The following is a 19,105-nucleotide window of genomic DNA, read 5'->3' as shown; positions in this document are numbered from 1 at the left end:
GATCACTCTCTGCATGAGTACCAAATTTGCTGCTGGTTTCTGTGCCCTGAACTACTCAATAATCAAAGACACTTGATCATGAAACTACATCTGGTGCTAACACCAAAATAGGAGCTTTGGAGAGTGGGGAATCACTCCTTAGTTACCATTACATTGTGGTCTATTTTTACCTGGAATGGTAAAATACCTGTCAGTGTTTGATCCATGTGTCAGATAGAATCTATTATTTACAAACTATTTGCAAAGCAAATTGTTCTACAAACGATTCACAAACAAAATATGCATGCAGTTTTTACATGAAATGATTTAACAAGAGTTGCAACCAACATTTAAATATAAGTAACATTATCTTGATTTGATTTATAAAGTTAATTCACTAATTTACAACCTAATACTTTAATAGCTTTTTGCAAAAGCAGCTAGATATAGAAATATTAGTGTTGTTAGAAAGTTTTTACTTTCAATCTATTTCTTTAAAATGATTATCCTGCTTATTTCTTTTTTACATTAATACAGGAAGTGGGAGACTCTTCACTCCTTATTTCATATTCATCTGGCCCAACTCTGTATCGTCCCATTAGTCTCCTCACTGTTATTAGAAATAATTTTGAAAGGTTGCTCAATGGCAGGTTTGTTCATTTTTTAAATGTCTGGGTGTCTTTAATGATGTCCGTAATGATTCGGAACACAGAAGATGAATGAAAACCATTTAATGGAGCTTCATTCATCTAGAATCACAAGTTTGCATGTTGAAATAGAAGAATGAAAAATTGCTAGTATTTTATACAAAGTAATAATACTAATATGACACTCATCCTGAATGGAAAGAGTTCAGAGGGGGGGGGGTCTTATATATAAAGGTTCAAGTATCTGTTTCTTAGATGATAGGAATGAACACATCATTGTCTAAGGATGAGTTGTGATACGTTCTTATCGAGCGTTGTATCAGCCTGTGAGGTTTGACAAGGTTCTTTGGATACATCCGATTCAAATGAGGTATCCGGTCGTAGAGATGTTGCCTCACCAGAGACAACAGTCATTAGTATTAGGTTCTACACTTGGTGGTTTTGGGACAAGTTGGCGCAGCGAAACTGTTTCCTCCCTTCAAGTTGGAAGTCTAACATGGGCGTATTGAGGGTTGCATTCTAACAATTAATCTTTGTCGACAAAAGGTTTATACTTAGATGATTGTATGTTATGTTTCATCAGGACGTGGATTAAAAAGCTAACTGGGAAGAGAGGTACCAGATGTTGATTTCCGATTATACTGGAATATTAGTTTGCGAGGTGTAACGTTAATGGCAGAACACCATAACGAACGATTGGAATGCAAGTCATTGCACAAGACTGATTCCCAATGAGAAATTGGCAGTCTTCGCGACTTCAATGCCAGCGATATCGTTTTTTCATAACATGGCATTTAGTTGTTTTATCTGACCATTTCCATGTAGGTTATAGGCGGTTGTGTGGCTCATTGCTATTCCCTTTCTATGCAAAAAAATCTGTTAGTTCTGTTGAAAGGAATGATGGACCTCTGTCAGTGAATAAAGGAAGGCATGTCAAACAGTGAAGAGAGTTGCCAGAAACAACTTATAACTGAGTACATATCTTGACAAGGAAAGACAAAGAGGAAACGTGAATATTTGTTGATTATTGTTAATAGATATTTGTTTTGACTATTAGATGGAAGGGGACCTTTTAAGTTGATACTTAAGCGTTTAAATGGTTGTCACTTTGACAAGCTTAAAATTAGTGGGATGAAAAAATCACCGTTTTAATTCTGCACAGACAGAACAGTTCCCAATAGTTTGTAGAACATCCTCAATGGAGTAAGGGAGGATATGCAGACATACCAAATGAAATTTCTGCCTGGATGACACAAAACGTGTGTGTCTCGTAGGCTGATTGAATTAGTTGAGGAGCAAACCACTTGAGAAAGTGGCTGTGGCTATATTATCTTTTCCTGGTATATTACCTCAAGTGTAACGGTTGATAGATTTTCCAGCGTTCTACCTTCTCATTCTTTAGTTTGCTTCAGTGTTTCGGCTCATACATGAAAGCTATTGAGTGTTTGTCTGTAATAAGTTTAAAGGTGTAGTGACGCCATTTATGCACTGCTTCGATGATGGTATATGCTTCTTTTTCGACTGAAGAGTAATGTTGCTTGCTGACTGAAAGAGATCGAGGAAAGAAACCAACTAGGCGGCCATTCTGATTGAAAGTGGCAGTTAGAACAATGTCTGAAGCGTCAGTTTCTACAGTTGGGATCAATTGACCTAAGTGAAGCATGCTCAAGTTCTTCTTTGAAGTTAGTGAAATCCGCTAAGCAGGATTCAGGTAGAGGGAAGACTTTGTTCTGTGCTAGCCATTGAGTTTTATCTGATGAATGAGAATCCATTGAGCATGATATGAAAACATTCTGACAACCTGCTGTTGTTATTTAGCATCTTGTGGTGGAGATATTTCAAAGCATGGGAGCATTCAGGATCTGGTTTTACAACTCCAAATGACACTTCATACCCTAGGATGATGACTTTCTCACTTCGCATAATGTCCTTGTTTTCATTGAAACTTATGTTCCACTTCCTGGCAACATTTAAGAAACATTTAAGGTAATCATGTTTCATCATATTACGACCACATATAGGGATGTTATCCAAATATGCAAAAGTGTTAGCAATCTTCTCGCATTTTATTAGATTGTCTATCAATCGTTGGGAAAATGATACACCGTTTGTTATGTCAAATGGAATACGGCAAAATTGATAATATAGATTTTCACAGGCTTCTTGTATTGGTATTTGATAATATGCATTCTGCAAGTGTAGGGTAGTAAAAACGGAATAGTGAGCAAAATTTTGGAGTAGTTAATCAATTCTTGGTAAAGGATGAGCATCAAGGTATGTGAACCGGATGATGGTCTGACTATAGTCGATGACGACTCTTGTCAATTGTTAGTGGTTACTAGAACTTGTGCTCTCCATGGAGAGCGAGAGGGTTCGATAACACCGTCTTTTAGAAGGTCATGAATTTCAGATTGTATAAACTGCTGATGGATTGGTGAGTATTTCTGGATTTTGTAGTAATAGGCTTGCAATCAGGCGATAAATGTTCGAATAGTGTTGGAGAAACAAGCCAGGACACCATTATGGCGCATACAGTGAAGGGATTTTTGTGACCCTCAAAAGATATTTCTACCTTTGAGTGTAGTTTGAGAAAGTCGTGAGCAAGTGAAACATCTGAGAAAAGAAAAGACTGAATGTTTGAAACGCGGTTAGGTAAATCCTTTATATGCTAATGTTGCATTGACCTAATGTATTGCTTGATAAGGCGAGAAGCTTGTGGCGGCCAGTTGTAATTACAGATGATGTTCGATGATATATAGCTTTTTGAGCTACCAGTATCCATCAAAGACTTCAGGATTATTCCATTCACTGAAATTTTAATTATGGCTTTTGATGGACAATCGGGTGATGCAGCAGTTACAACGGATGCGATGGATGATTCACAAGCAGAAGTCACCTTTTTGATTGGCACGCTAGTTGGAAGTGTTCCCTTTGCCACAGCTTCTGCAGACTGCATCATGGGCGGGCAATTCATGGACGTTGTCAGTTACCGCAGGAGAAACATTCTCCCCCCCACTCCTACTGCAACCGAAACATTTCCTCCTCTTCGCTGCAGCCGAAACTTTTCCGACCCCCCCCCCCCAGTAAGTCACAGTTGTATTTTGAATGTCACTTGCACCGAGGATTTAGCCTTCAATCTCAAAAGTGTAAAATCTGGATTTTACAAAGTATTTTATCTATTATGCAGACAATTCTAGTATGAATTTTGGTAGCCTTAAATCTATTTTTGTTTTAGATTTACAATTTTACTACTTATCACTATATATTAATACTTATTGATATACATTACTGCGTGCGTGTGTGTCTATATAATTTATCTGTCTGTGTTGGGCATAAGCTATATACAATAAGGAACAAATTAAAAACTACAGAATATACAATTTTAACTTTAATGAAATACATCTTTAAAATATTGTTGATTAAATGAATCTGAGATAGTTTTCAATGCTAAATCCCTTTATATTAAAAAAAAGAAATTATATGTAAGAGAAGGTTGTATTTTTGGAAACTGCCAAAGATATTTACGTACCTTACGTTATCAGATTCTACTTGACAAGCTGGTCATGGTTTTAAAAACAAAAAAACAAATACAAGTATTATTCATTTCCCTTGGGATTAGCACAAGCCAAATTAATGCATGATGATTGTAAAAAAAAATAACTTTCTTTCTAATAATTGTTCCAAAAAAACTCCTGAAATTAGATTAAACAGTCAGTTGTTACATTTTTCTTTCTAATATGTTGAACCAGTTGCCAAAGGTAAAGAGGAGTGCAGTTGGAAGGAAACCTTCAAAAACTAACGTGACTAAGAATATTTAGATATTTTAAAGGAAAGATATTACAAAAAGTGTATGAATCTCCTCTACTGTTTTATCCATTCTGTCAACAATACTGGGTTTCTCTGCAACTTTTACATAATTTGTCTATCATACTCTGCATCCCTTGATGCGCTTTTTCATTTAGTTTATTGCAAATATATAAAAACGAATGTATTACAGTCGTTTAAATGTATTGCGATTTTATTTTAAATTTTCACAGCTTAATGTTACAAAACCTAAAAGTTATATTACTTTATAGCTTCATCCAGTTAAACATTTTTTTAATGCATAAAAGATTTAGTTAAATGAAAATAAGAGAATAAAACTATACTTTTTTCTTTTTTTTTTTTTTTTTTTTTTTTTTTTTACGAAGGAGTCACCACTTATCAAGGCCCGGGGTTCACTCGAGGATAAGGGTTAATAAGTGCACGGTAGTTTTAAAATTGGAAGAATATATACAATGAGGTACAATGTGAGAGAGAGAGAAGAAATAAATGTTTGTTGTTTTGTCTTTAAAGTGAGAGTTGGGAAGATAATATACAGCGAGAAAATCCAGTAGATCGCACTGGTTTAAATAAATTATATTTAAATGAATTACCTAAAAAAGAAAAAACGTAATTATATTTGATTTACTGAAGCAAATGTACAAAGTGAGTGAGCAAGCAATTCATTCACATGGCAAAAGTAGGTGTCATTGCAACGACATGTTTGAATGGTACATTAGCGTTCATTTAATCTGGAACATAGAAATGGCCAGAGCTCATCCAATCAGAAGAATCGGAATTAGTCCGGGGAGACTTTATTTTTTTTATTTTTTTGTAACGGAAAAGGGAAAGATTGTTATATCAATGAGTTTATAATCCAGTTACGAAGGGTGAAACCCTATATCTGCCCAAAGTGCAGAATACCTCTCGGTGATGACTGGGAGTGGTAGGTGGACTTGTTATTTAGAGGGAAAGATAGGAACTACTTCCTCTAAAGATGGTTGCGATTGTGACGTTGCTCCTAGAATGAAATGTAGGATTTTATTGTAACGACTAAATGTCGTTCTAAAGTTCTACAAGATAGTGGCTAATAGTTTAGACATGATAAATTTGTATGTGGCATCTGTTGTTGCAAACCTATAGTATTTTGGTACAGAGGCGAATTTCTGCAATCAAAATATTATGTGTTGCCATAGATGCTAGTGTCGTCAGCATAAATGTCTACGAATGAACTTGGGACATGATTTGGGAGATCATTGATGTAGATTAGGAAGAGAGTTGAACCCAGGATGGACCTCTGAGGGACTCTGGTATTAATAATGTGAGCTTCTTATTTCTCCCCATCAACCACTCCTATGAACCTATCAGAGAGAAATGATGTAATAGGTGAAAAGACATTTCCAGCTATACCATAGCTGGAGATCTTGTGGAGTAGACCTTTATGCCATACCCCATACTTTTAGTACATTATTGATTTGCTAATAATTTACACCTAAAATGTTAACAATTTTATGTGAAATCTGTAAGTATTCTTAATTGTCATTAGTCTCGTCTAAATATTTAGCTTTGAAATATAATAGCAACAACCTGTTTGCTTCCTCTTGTTGCAACATCTTGATGTTTCCTTTTATCGATTTGTTTTATATTCGTGTGCTTTCAGGCTTAATTTGATTTGTGAAATGACATCTTAGGTGTTATTGTTCGTATAGTTTTCAGTTTTGTAACTATTTTCGTGGGAGTGATTCTTTATAGTCACCCCCACCATGCAAAAGTGGCTGTTTTGCATAGTCCAGTTTTTGACCTCGGTACTTTAACAATCATAAGCGCTTAAGATCTTTGATTTTTTTTTTTTTTTTTTTTTTTTCATTCATATATGATAGCATTACGATTGTCACTATGGCAGCCAACACTCACTATTTTTATGTTTTGGTGTTACGTGTACTGAATCGTCAACCGACTTGAGTGTTTTGTGTTGCTGTGATTTAATGTAAATGAATAACAATCAAGTTGTGATTGTATTGTGAAGAAATTAAAATAAAAACTAGATTTTTTCTTATGACTGTAAAGCAATTTCATAATTTATTCATAAACATCTTGCATGCCCTTCTTTTTACTTGCCCTTTATTACTCTTTATATCTTGCTGTTATTTTATAACCACTCTCTACTTAAAAAAAAAAATCAAATCTTGCACAGCAGAATTAGTCAAATCTTCTGTTGCATCAAAACACTTTGTCACCGATTGATCAAAGGTGAATTTAAGATATCAAACAAGATGCTTAATGGAATGAATCATGATAATAAGCCAAATTATTGAGGCTGAAGTTACAGAATATCTGCATTTCATTAAAAAAATATACATAATTATGTTGGCAAATTATAGAATTTCCAATCCAAGATTTATAGTGCAAAAAACAAATGAAACAGGACCTAAATTATACCAAACAGACATTCAGTGTGGCAGCATGGTCTTTGCTTTTGTTATTTACAACTGTGCTGCACATGTGCATCTGCTATATTTAATTGATTGCTAACCAAGTGCAAGTGATACAAACAATTGCACTTAAAGGAACGGTTTCAGTTGGAACTGTATAGACTCAACACTTTTATCCACTGCACTACAGGGCCAGGTGAGTATTGTCTGAAGATAGCAGTTTCAATCCTACCCAAGCAAGCCAGACAATTGGCCAAAATCTGGTGCAATAACAGCTATAGAAGGCAGTAATTACTGCAGATAAGTTACAAGTTATTCCTATCTTGTCATAGTTAATCACCTGAAGAAGGCCAGAGGATGATTGGTCGAAACGTGGTGAAACAACAACTATGAAGATGAGGATAACAGTTTGCAAAAAGAATGCACAAATTATGAGACATCATCTCAAAGGATTAAAAAAAATGTCTTATAAAAGTTGTGAAGTAGTAAAAATACTTGGTTTCACTTATAACAAAGTTAATTTTATAACAATTTGCTTAATGTTTTTTTGGGTTTTTTTTTTAATAATTTGGTAAATAAAAAAAACAAACTAATCAATAAACAGTACAAATTAATACAAAAATATAAGTAAATGCTAAGTAACTGCAAGTAGAAACTTGTATAAGACTTGATATATTATTGGTAATATTTTAATTTTAAAAACGATTGTTTTTCAGAGTTTGTAATAGCACAAGTGAAAAACAATTCAGTTAATAAATTAAAAAAGTGATGCACGACACTTCCAAATATCAAAATATTTGATTAACAAATATATTAATATTCATTGTGTTAATATTATGTTTGTATTACTAATCCATTTCCATATCAAGATTGTAATCTTTGTTGGTAAAAATCAGTTTTCATGACTTGTCACAAAAAAATACAAAAACATTCCAAATGCATCAAATTCTTCATCTCTCGATAATTTATTTGCCATGTTTGAAATTACACCTCATGTTGTAAATTTTTACTAACTTAATTGTCAGTTTCAGGTAAAATTCTCTTTTTAGTTAACTTTAGATTGTTCTATTTTTGACAGACACTCTTAATTGTGTTGGTAATGAATAGGGCTATGACAAGAGAATATTCTTATTGTTTTGACTCTCAAGTATATATCCGACAGTTAGGGACATCACCAGGGAAGATCCTAACTTACCCTATATGTGCTTCCGGGTTGCTTTAGCTCACACTACTGCATTTATATTTACTCCCTATCGCCCCCACAACAGCGGAGTTACTATATTTAAAAGCATATCTGAGAAAATTGACAAAGTCCTATCTGCTTATCCTTCAGCTAACATTCACGTATGTGGAGACTTCAATGTTCACAACGTCGAATGGTTGACCCACTCAAGCAAGACCGATGATGAGGGGAGGTTCTGTCATGATTTCTCCATTGCCTATGACCTCACTCAGATTGTTCAGGATCCCACCCGTGCGCCCGACAATGACGGCCAGTATGCGAGCCTACTAGACCTTTTTCTCACAACTTGCCCTGAACTATGTTCAGTTTCTGTTCTGTCGCCTCTTGGATCTTCCGACCACTCTGTTGTATGAATTAAGATAAAAATGAAATGTAATAAGTCCCCAGACGTACCTCTCCATCGTACAGTATATCGATACACTAAGGCTGACTGGGATAGCTTCCGTACATTTATATCTGATCTACCTCTGCATTCCATGTTTAAAAAGGATGTGTCCTCTATAGTATCAGACCTGACAGAATGGTTAATTGTAGGTATAGACCGTTTCATACCCTCGAAAAAGTTTCAGCAAAAGCCTAACAGCCAGTCATGGTTCTCTCCAGAATGTGCTGCTGCCATTGCGCACAGAAATCACTTTTTCCACTGCTTCCAACGTAATAGATGTATGGAAACTAAAGCCGCTTTCAGGACTGCCAGCAACCATTGTAAGAAAGTAATAAAGAACGCAAGAGAGTTGTATACTCAATACATTAAGTCCAAAGTAGCTGAGCAGCGGCTTGGTTCCCACCAGTTTTGGCAAATAGCAAACAGAATCCTGAACAGAAGCGTGTGCTCCATCCCAACTATTATCAATGGACCTGAGGTAATCTCGTCAGCATCAGACAAAGCCAAACTCTTTGTCAAGAACTTTGCAGCTAATTCTACCCTTTGCGACCAAGACCGCCAACCCCCAATATTTCCTCCTGTATCAGAAAACACGCTATGTGATATACAAATATCTGTATGTGATGTTACCAAGCTAATCAAAAACCTTGATTCCAGTAAAGCAACTGGCCCTGACAGTATTCCAATTATAGTACTCAAAAAAACTTCAACCTGAACTAGCACCCATACTTACAAAACTGTTTAAACGTTGTCTTAAGGAGTATAGTTTCCCATCTCCCTGGAAAATTTCATCAGTATGCCCTGTATTTAAGAATTCAGGTGATCGCTCATCCCCCTCTCAGTACAGGCCAATAAGTCTCCTGTGCGTCATGAGTAAGTTGCTGGAATCTGTTAAATACATAAGTAATCAACCATCTCAACAAAAATAACCTTCTTAGTGACACTCAATATGGTTTCCGTTCTGCTAGATCTACAGCAGATGTGCTTACAGTTATATCTCATAGGATTAGCAAATCTCTCGACGGAGGCAACCTTTCTAGGGCAATTGCTCTTGACATATTTAAGGCCTTTGATAGGGTATGGCATAAAGGTTTACTTCACAAGATCTCTAGCTATGGTATAGCTGGAAATGTCTTCTCAATTATTAAATCATTTCTTTCTGATAGGTTCATAAGAGTAGTAGTTGAGGGGTAAAAATCAGAAGCTCACAGTATTAATGCCGGTGTCCCTCAGGGGTCCATCCTGGGCCTAACTCTTTTCCTGATCTACATTAATGATCTTCCAAATCACATCCTTACATCATTTGTAGACATTTATGCTGACAACACTACCATTTATGGTAGCACATCTAAGACAGTAAACAACCAAGTTCTCTCCAATTCTCTCTCCTCTGATCTTGAGCACGTAGTACAATGGGGAAAGGAGTGGCTGGTTACTTTTAATGCATCTAAAACCAAGCTTCTCTCTTTACATCATCAACATTCTGATCCACATCTGGCATAAATTAAAATGAATGGCTCTCGTCTTTAGGAGGCCTCAAGTTTTGACAAGCTTCTTGGCTTGACTATTACTCCTGATCTTAAATGGAACACGTACATCAAATCTGTTGCCAAGGCCGCTGGAAAAATGGTGGGATCTTTCTATCGATCCGGAAGATATCTCACTGCTGATGCAATTCTCTATCTATAAGAGCCAGGTACGTCCAAGGATGGAATACTGTTGCCACATCTGGGCAGGAGCTGCTAGAAAGGACTTGTCCTGCCTTGATAGAGTTCAAAATAGACTTCGTAGCCTCGTAGGAGATGTCCTTTTCTCTTCCCTGCAACCTCTATCTCACAGAAGAGATGTTGCGAGTTTGTCTCTGATGTATCGTTATTTTCATGGAAAGTGTTCGACTGAGCTTCAGTCTATGGTCCCCCCTCGCCTAACTTTCACAAGAAACACTCGTCTAGCTGTAAACACTATCAATAATTCCCCCCACTCTTTATCTGTGCCTAAACCTAAACGTAGATTCCATGAACAAAGCTTCTTTCTTAGAACTGCACGCCTGTGGAATTGTCTTCCGTTTTCCTGCTTTCCGGCTGACTACAATATGGTTGTGTTCAAGTCTAAAGTAAATAAGTTCTTGATGAGCCGTTCCATATAAGTTATCAAATTTACCAAATTTTCATTACTAATGATTACTATATTGTCCAATTTCTACTGTACACTCTTTAACCCTTATCCTTGAGTGGCCTCTTGGCCTTGATAATGTGATGCCTATGTAAAAAAAAAAGAAAAAAAAAAAAGTTAATCAAGAACCACATCACTCCATCTAAAAACATAAGATATTAACTGATATACACTCAAGAGTCAAAATAATGAAAAGAATATTCTGTCATAGCCTAGTAATGAATTAATTTGCGAGTAAATCAGGTAGCACATGTTTAAAATATCAGAATTGCAGACATTTTCAATTGTTTTGTCTAAATTAAAAATTGTTTTTCGCAAGGTTTCATTTGGTGCCTATTAATGTCAAAATATGAGTACTTATTTTTTGATACCATTTTTAAAACTACATTGTGACTCTTTTCCTTTTTTCTAATGAATTTTGACCTATGTTACTGCGTGTAGTTCACTTTATTATTGTTTTTCCTTTATTGTAACAAACAACTTCTCATTTGAATCGCGTTATGACTTTCTGTTTTGAGTATTTTTGTTTTTTTGATACGATCGCAGTTAAAATTCTGGTTTTATGACATAATATGCATATAAAACTGTATTTGTCCAGGGAGAAGCCAGCTCAACCCGATCAGGGTGATAACTATAACAAGTACTACAAGTAAGATTTGATAATTTTGATCTGTTTTAATTTTAACAATAAAATGGTCTAATTTTTTTCCTTTTTTTTTTTTTTTTCTCCAGATACATCACCGGCAGAACAGCAGGATCTGTTCATTAAAAAACTTCAGCAATGTTGTCTAGTATTTGATTTTATGGACCCAGTGTCAGATTTAAAGAGTAAAGAGATCAAACGAGCATGTTTGAATGAACTTGTGGATTATATTACCGCGACAAGGGGAGTTCTTACTGAACCTGTCTATTCTGAAATTGTACGAATGGTAAGTTTATAGCAACAAAAAAAAAATCCAGTTTTAAATTTAAAAAAGAATTTTTTTTTTCTTCAAAAAAAAAAAAAAAAAAATCTTTTACACACACATTACAACATAGTTTTGAATGTATTTTAATTTTTATTAATTAAAAAAAAAGTTATACTTAAATAATTTTAATTTATTAATTAATGGGAACTGAACTCATTATCTGCAACATTTTTTTTTTTCTGTTAAAAAAAAAAAAAAAAGGTAAAAACAGAAACAACCATTTTATCATTCTTCCAATTATCCTTGAAATCCAGGTAAGGTGTAAAGCTATGGAGGCCTGTGTGGATTTTATAAATGCCATAGTTACAATCAATCAAGGTTTGTATCGATTTATACTAATTATGGAAGCATGCAATCTCCATTGCCATAGCAACCAAATAATGCAGGTGAGTGTACTGTCTTAGTAAACACTCCACTTCTACAATCAAGAAAATTGGTTTGGGTAGAGTGGAAAATGAACAAGTCTGATTTGCAAAGGTGTACATTCATTAACCATATAAATTGGAATTTGTACATGAAAAAAATTGGTCTTATCTACATTGCCATTGAATTTTAGATGAACAGATATCGCGAAAATTGAAGGTGTACAATACCAACCCTCCATATTGATGCAATATATGAAAACAACCACATTTTTAGCCATATTCTCATGCCATGTTATAACAATCTTATATCTTTATATTGGAAGAATAACTTAATTCTCCCTCCCCTCCAAAAATAAATAAAACCTAATTTTGATATTTTCTAAATAATGACATTTTGTAAACATAAAAAATATTTTTAATAATGTGAGTATTTGTTAAAATATCACAGGACTATTTACCATTTATATATATATATATGTATATATATATATATGAGAGAGAGAGACACACACGTCTGATTGAACAAGAGTTATTCCTTTTTCCGATCTTTCTGGATATCTTTTCCATTTGCCAAGCAGTCTTTAATTTCGGCAGGCATATTATATAGAATGACGCTCAAAAGTTGTTCAGCCATATTTTTCTCGGGTGCTTTCTATCGGTGCATCTGATTATCGTCAGGAGCAATTGTTGTTTTCTTTTCCTTTGAGGTTTGGTGTATTTATAAATTTTTTTTAGTTAAAACAAATTAATCAAATTATAACAGCAAACAACACTGAAATTGGAACAATAAAATTTAATAAAATAATAGGAGACTATGAACCTGGTTACATATATGAGGGAAATAAAAACTCACAAAACAGGATACCCTCTAAGATCCATAATATCGCTAAAACAATAATATTCAACCTTATATACTTACTAAATACGGCATAAAATCTACCACTGACTTCATCAACCTTTTAAAATTAAACTCTCCCACAAATACATAACCGCGTCCCTCGATGCCAAAAGCCTCTTTACCAATGTCCCCATAAATGACACAATGAAAATAATTATCAATGAAGTATACAACCACAATACAATACCCCCTTCAGCTATAAAACGCCGAACCCTTGAAAAGTTATTATTAAAATGCACCACACAAGTTCCCTTCACTGACCCTAATGGAACAACTTACATTCAAATAGATGGTGTCTCAATGGGATCACCTCAAGGCCCAACATTCGCAGAATACTATATGATCCACCTCGAAAATAAAATCTTCCCAGATCCAAAAAATAAGTCCACTATCTATGCCCGATATGTCGACGACATATTCATTGCATCTGAATCAGTACAAGACATTAAAAAAACTCAAACTAAACCTAGAAAAATACTGTTCTAAAATTCGCCCATGAACCAAATAAAAATAATAAAATACCATTTCTTGACGTATTAGTTTATTCAAGCAACCCTAAGTACACAGCTTCAACATACAATAAACCTACCAACAATAATGCAATACTCCTAAATTACCATAGTGAATACCCAGAAAAATATAAAACTGCCTTATAAAAAATTTGATCCACTGCTCATACAATATAGCATCAACCCAACAAATATTTTACAAAGAACTAACACGCATAAATCAAACCCTAATAAACAATAACTTTCCCAATAAAATCGTCGATAAATACATAAAACTCTATTTAAACTCCGTCCACAATAAAAACATAAACCCTAACAAAAACGACACCATCAAAGTATACTACAAAAACCAATTACACACTAACTACAAAACAGACGAAAACATAACAAACCTAATTAAAAGATACACCAGACCCACCGACCAAAACAAAAAAATCAAACTAATAATATATTATACTAAATTTTTTAAATTTCCAATTTCATAATTAAAAACAATAACAATACTAACACCACACTAAACTATTGTAGTGTATGAATTTATTTGCCCCTTCAAAGAATGTCTCTGAACCCACTCTAAAAACTCATACAACGCATACATAGACCACACAACAACACTCTCCCAACGATTAACCTATCATTTAGCTGATAACAGCGCCATAAAACATCTAACATCCCACGATAATAACCTACAGTCGTCCGACATTAGAAATATCTTAACTAAAAATACTAAAATTCGATATCTTAACAACTGCACACAATGACTAAAATTACTAGAAGTCATATTTATCAAAAAAAAACTACAGCCCTTTTTAAACCGGATCTCATTAAACACCGGGACAAATATACTAACAGTATTTAATAACTAACATGAAACTAAATTAATAAACTATAAAATAGGAAAATCGAAACTAAAAATAAACTAAAATAAAATAATAATTCGCCCCCAACCGTCCTGCACCCACCTTTATAGCCAATTAAAAAAAAAAAAAAAAAAAAAAAAAAAAAATTATAAATACACCAAGCCTCGAAAGAAAAGAAAACAATTGCTCCTGACGATAATCGGATGCACCGATAGAAAGCGCTTGAGAAAAAAATATGACCGCACAACAACTTCTGGGCACTTATTATATTGTACCAAATATATAGTAGTGATTTCTAAGGTTAAAAAAAAAAAAAATGACTTGAGTGGCATCAGCTAGAATCAAAACCAAAACATAAAGTTCTCCAGCCTTATTTATTACCCTCTGAACCACAACCATTAACATAAAATGTATAAAAATAACATTGTTTAACTTATAAATGTATATTTACACTTGTGTAGAAGAGCATTTTAAGTCGACTTATGCCTGCCAAGTTCAAAATTTTTACAATTTTCACTCTTTTATTTCAGCTATTATTACTGACTGAAGACTAAATCAAATTTTTTTCCACAGGCTCAAATCCATTATATATTAAGTTTCAAGTCTGTAGACCAAAAATTGACAGGAATTTGGTAGAAAGTATTTCTCAGACAGACAAGGTCAATTATATATAAATATTAATGTAGTTTTCTTAAAAGCATTTAGTGTGTATATGAAGATAGTTTATAGAAAATGATACAATTTAGAGGTGTAATAAATAAACTCAAACTGAAGCAAATCAAGACATATTAACAGAATAAGCTTTTATAATTTTTTTTTTTTTTTTTTTTTATAAAGGAAAGGTAGTTTGCTTGCAGCATTATTGGTAAATAAAATATAAGTGTATTAGAAGGCTATAGCAATGTGGGTTCCACACCACTTCTCATATTGCCTTCTAATACATATATATTTGAATTTTTTTTAATATTACAATCTTAATTGCCGTTAGTGCAGTTCATTAGAGATTCTGTATAACATGATATTTCTGGAACATTTTCTCTTCCTCAGATGTTTGTTCAACTTTAACCTTTATTTGTGGTTGAATACACATCTGTAGAAGGGAAATTTTTCCAGAAATATTATGTTATGTGTAACCTCCATCCAACCTCACTGACAGCAATTAAGATTGTAATAGTAGATGATCTGCAGTAAAAAAAGAAAACCGCTTTTCATCAAACGGAAATGGAATCATCTTGCCTTTTCTAGTGCAACAATTTTATCGTTCCACTCTAGTTTCTGAAGGTTATCTGTTATATGCTAGGGTGCGAGCATTAAATGATTCATAATTGACTTTGCAAATACATTTTTTTTTTATGATTCAAACAATGTAACCTGAGCTGCATAAGTGCCCCATTGGGTCACATTTTTTTTTTTTTTTTGGTGTGTATTTATTAGGGAAGCATGTTGATTTCATTTTTATTTTGTATGATATATAAATTATAAACTATCCTTAGTACAGCTATTCATAATTGATCTAGGTTTTTAATCTGTATAGATAATTTTACATTTTTATATAGCTTTCAAGATCAATTTCTATGCTTAAATGATTACCTTTTTGAATAATCTAATATTTAAATAGTTTATTTCATGATTTCAAAATCATAAAAAAGACAAAATAATATTTCTTTTATCTTTGTTAACATTTTATTAAACTGCTATTTGATGCATTTAATTGTTCTGTCCAATAATTACATTGTTTAGGATGTGTTTGTGTGTTGACTCCCCACTTTCAGTACGATTATTTGACCCTATTCACAATGGACTGGTATGCTACCTGACGCTAAAGAAATGCATTGTAATAATACCAGTGCTTTGCTCAGAGGAAAGAGTGTTTTATCTGTACTATTCCGTCTGACTGCCTTTATTTAGGCTGAGTACTGCATGACCCCCGCCAATCCCTCTGCATATTCAGCTAATAAAATTTTTTATTATCCCCCTCCCAACACACACACACACACTGTGTGTGTGTGTTCAATATATTGTTAAATCTGATATTGTCTAGAAGTGCTATAATGTTGAACAATTTTATTCATATTTGAATCTTGAATAAATGCAAGAGATCAAACTCCCAAACGCTTCCCATCAATCAAAAACATATTGATCCTGTAGAACTTATGTGAAAATGGGATTCGATAGAACAGATGTTATGGATTTAGAAATGATTCTCTGCTCAATTTCTACTTTCTAACTTCAGTGATTTGATCCTATATAGGCATTAGACCTACTTATTCAGTTGAACACATTATTTATAATATTCCTGCTAAAAAATAAACCAGGCCATTTTTTTTTTTTTTTTTTTTTTTTTTTAATGCATTATGGTGTTAGAATTAATTACTAAATCCCATGAAACCAATAATATACATAGAATGGAGATCAATCCTCTCAAATTTCAACCTTTTATGTCCACAGGGCTTCAAACACCTGAATAGAGACAATCAATTTTTTTTCAAGTTGACAACTATATTAACAGTCAAAATAGAAAACGCTCTTCCATATAAATGTTGAATTAGTTGTTGCTAGAAGAGTGAATTTAACTATTTACAACTGAATGTACAAACTTTACAATATTTCAGTTAAAATCATCTTTATTCAGATGACACTTTAAGAAAGTTTATTTTCACATTACATGAAATTTTTGTAAGTATATTTCCAACATTATCTATGTTGGGGAGGAGAGGCTGATGTGTATGATGCAAATCACATTTAAAAAAATTTAATTAAAACTTAAAAAAAAATTTTTTTTTTATAAATCTTTGAAATATTAAATGCAACACTTTCAGCTTAAAAACACATTTATTTAGATGAGGTTCGGTTTTTTAAATTTAAGCAAATACAACTCTGCTTGGCTACTTCCATTTTATGGTTTGTGAATGGGAAGAGCATTTTTATTACTTGGAATTGCAGGGATTAAAAATGTCCCCCCCCCTCTTCTAACTGGAAACAAATTCTGGCTGATGTGCATGTTGCTACATTTTCTTTGAGATCACAGATGAGATTTGACCATTATTTAGTGGAATTCTGTTTTATTGATTGATGTGAAAATTGTTTTAAAGAAATTATTCCTTGGGTTTTTCATGATGAGCAATATTTTTGTTGTGAATCTTACAAATAATTCAATTTATTCGATTTATTCAATTTATTCAATTTCTGTACCTCCAAGCTAAGTACCTTTTGTTACTCTAAACTGTACCTGAACAAAGTTCAGGAAAAAAAAAACAATTTGTTGGATCTTTGCTGAGAGCAGATTTAGTTGGACATAAGTCTGAAGAGAAAATCTGCTCAACATCACTGACATTAACAGTTTCTAAGTTCTACTCTGCCATCTTCCATCATCACAATATTCTTGATTTTAACAGTTTTGTGTCTTTTAAAAACTATTTAATTTGTGTTATTGTTTCTGTCACTTGGTATTTAATCAATTTGTAAGTTAACAGTATTCTCAGGAGCTGACATGAATTTAAGCAATGTTAAAGAAAATTTGATTTTGATCTTATTTGAAAACAAAGGTTTACATACATGGGAATAGATTTTTTAAAACTATACAAGTTTTGGGGCTAATGAGTTGGAGTCAAATTCATTGTTACATTAATTACTAGCATGGGTGCCCGGAGTTGCCCGGGTGTTTGGAGGTGTGTTGAGCAAAAAAAAAAAAAAAATGTGGTAGTAGGAAGGCAGGCTCAAACCCGTACCGTGAAGAAGGAAAAGAATGGGGAAAAAAATGTGATGTCTTTGCTGTTACGACCACCATCAAACCGGAAGTGACGTAGGTTTAAATTAAGGCTAGACAATCGAAAAGAGGGGATGACTGTCAAAAATATTGGCGAAAAAAGCTACCCCCTCCCTGTAGAAAAGTTCCCAGTTAAGGGTGAAGAAATTAATGTTTTTAGCTAATTTTTCGGTATTTGTTGTCTGAAGGGCCGAGCTTAAAACAATACTGATTTTGTGAAAATCCGTCGCCTCTGTCGAAAGTTTTAGGAAGACATGCAAGCATACATACATTTATATATTGGTAGCTCAAATTTTCGACCCAAACTGATTAAAAAGCTTGACCTATCTCTGAATACCCTTTATGTAAAATTTCAAATGTTTAGACCAGGTCTGAGTAATTTAGTAGAGACCGCAGAGGTCAAATGTTTTAAAACTTTGACCCCTATTATGACCCCCTTAACATTTATTGTTTTGGGCTCAAATCAAGTTACTAAGTTAGATCCATGTCCAAGGAATCTATATCTAAAATTTCAATTGTTTATACCCAAAATTGGCAGAGGAATTTGGTAGAGTTCTCAAAGGTCAAATCGTTGAACTTTGACCTCTTAACAGCCAACTTTTTGCCTGCAAACGGATTACAAAGATTTTTCCAAATCTCAATACTCTGTACATCAAATTTTGTAGTCTATAGACTGAAAATTAAGTTATTGTGTAGGGAAATGTACACACACACACACACACACACACACACACACACTCTTTCACTTTTATAGATATATAGATTTTTCTTGAAAAAAAAAAATACAATTATTTATCGATGTTTTCCATCATCTAAGACTTTCATGGAAAAAAATTTGTTTAAATATTTTTTTGAATTACGAGCCTTGAAAAATATGCCATCCTCTTTGAAATAAAAATGATATATATATATATATATACATATATATATATATTTGGTTATATGTACTTTCTAATTTCCGGCGTAGCACTAACAGAAGTGGTGACAAGGCAAATCAGTTCCTTTGCTTTGTTTCTCTCGCGCCTATTTCTCTTCCATATTGGTACTCTTTTTTTTTTTTTTTTTTTTTTTTTTTTTATT

At 33.5% G+C, this 19,105-nt stretch overlaps 1 protein-coding gene across 2 annotated transcripts in view; it reads left to right on the top strand.

Annotated features, from left to right (window-relative positions):
* Positions 1–19,105, top strand: part of LOC145243865 (serine/threonine-protein phosphatase 2A 56 kDa regulatory subunit alpha isoform-like) — a 381,258-nt gene that overhangs the window by 60,817 nt on the left and 301,336 nt on the right. For both annotated transcript variants that reach the window (XM_080106935.1, XM_080106934.1), the window contains exon 2: positions 11,392–11,588. In XM_080106935.1, coding sequence (XP_079963061.1) covers positions 11,392–11,588 — 197 coding nt within the window. The remainder of the gene's footprint in view (positions 1–11,391; positions 11,589–19,105) is intronic.

The sequence above is a fragment of the Euprymna scolopes genome, chromosome 22, assembly GCF_053919585.1.
Source record: "Euprymna scolopes isolate OS-2025 chromosome 22, ASM5391958v1, whole genome shotgun sequence".
Classification (NCBI taxonomy): domain Eukaryota; kingdom Metazoa; phylum Mollusca; class Cephalopoda; order Sepiida; family Sepiolidae; genus Euprymna; species Euprymna scolopes.
This window is presented reverse-complemented; position numbering and strand designations above follow the sequence as displayed.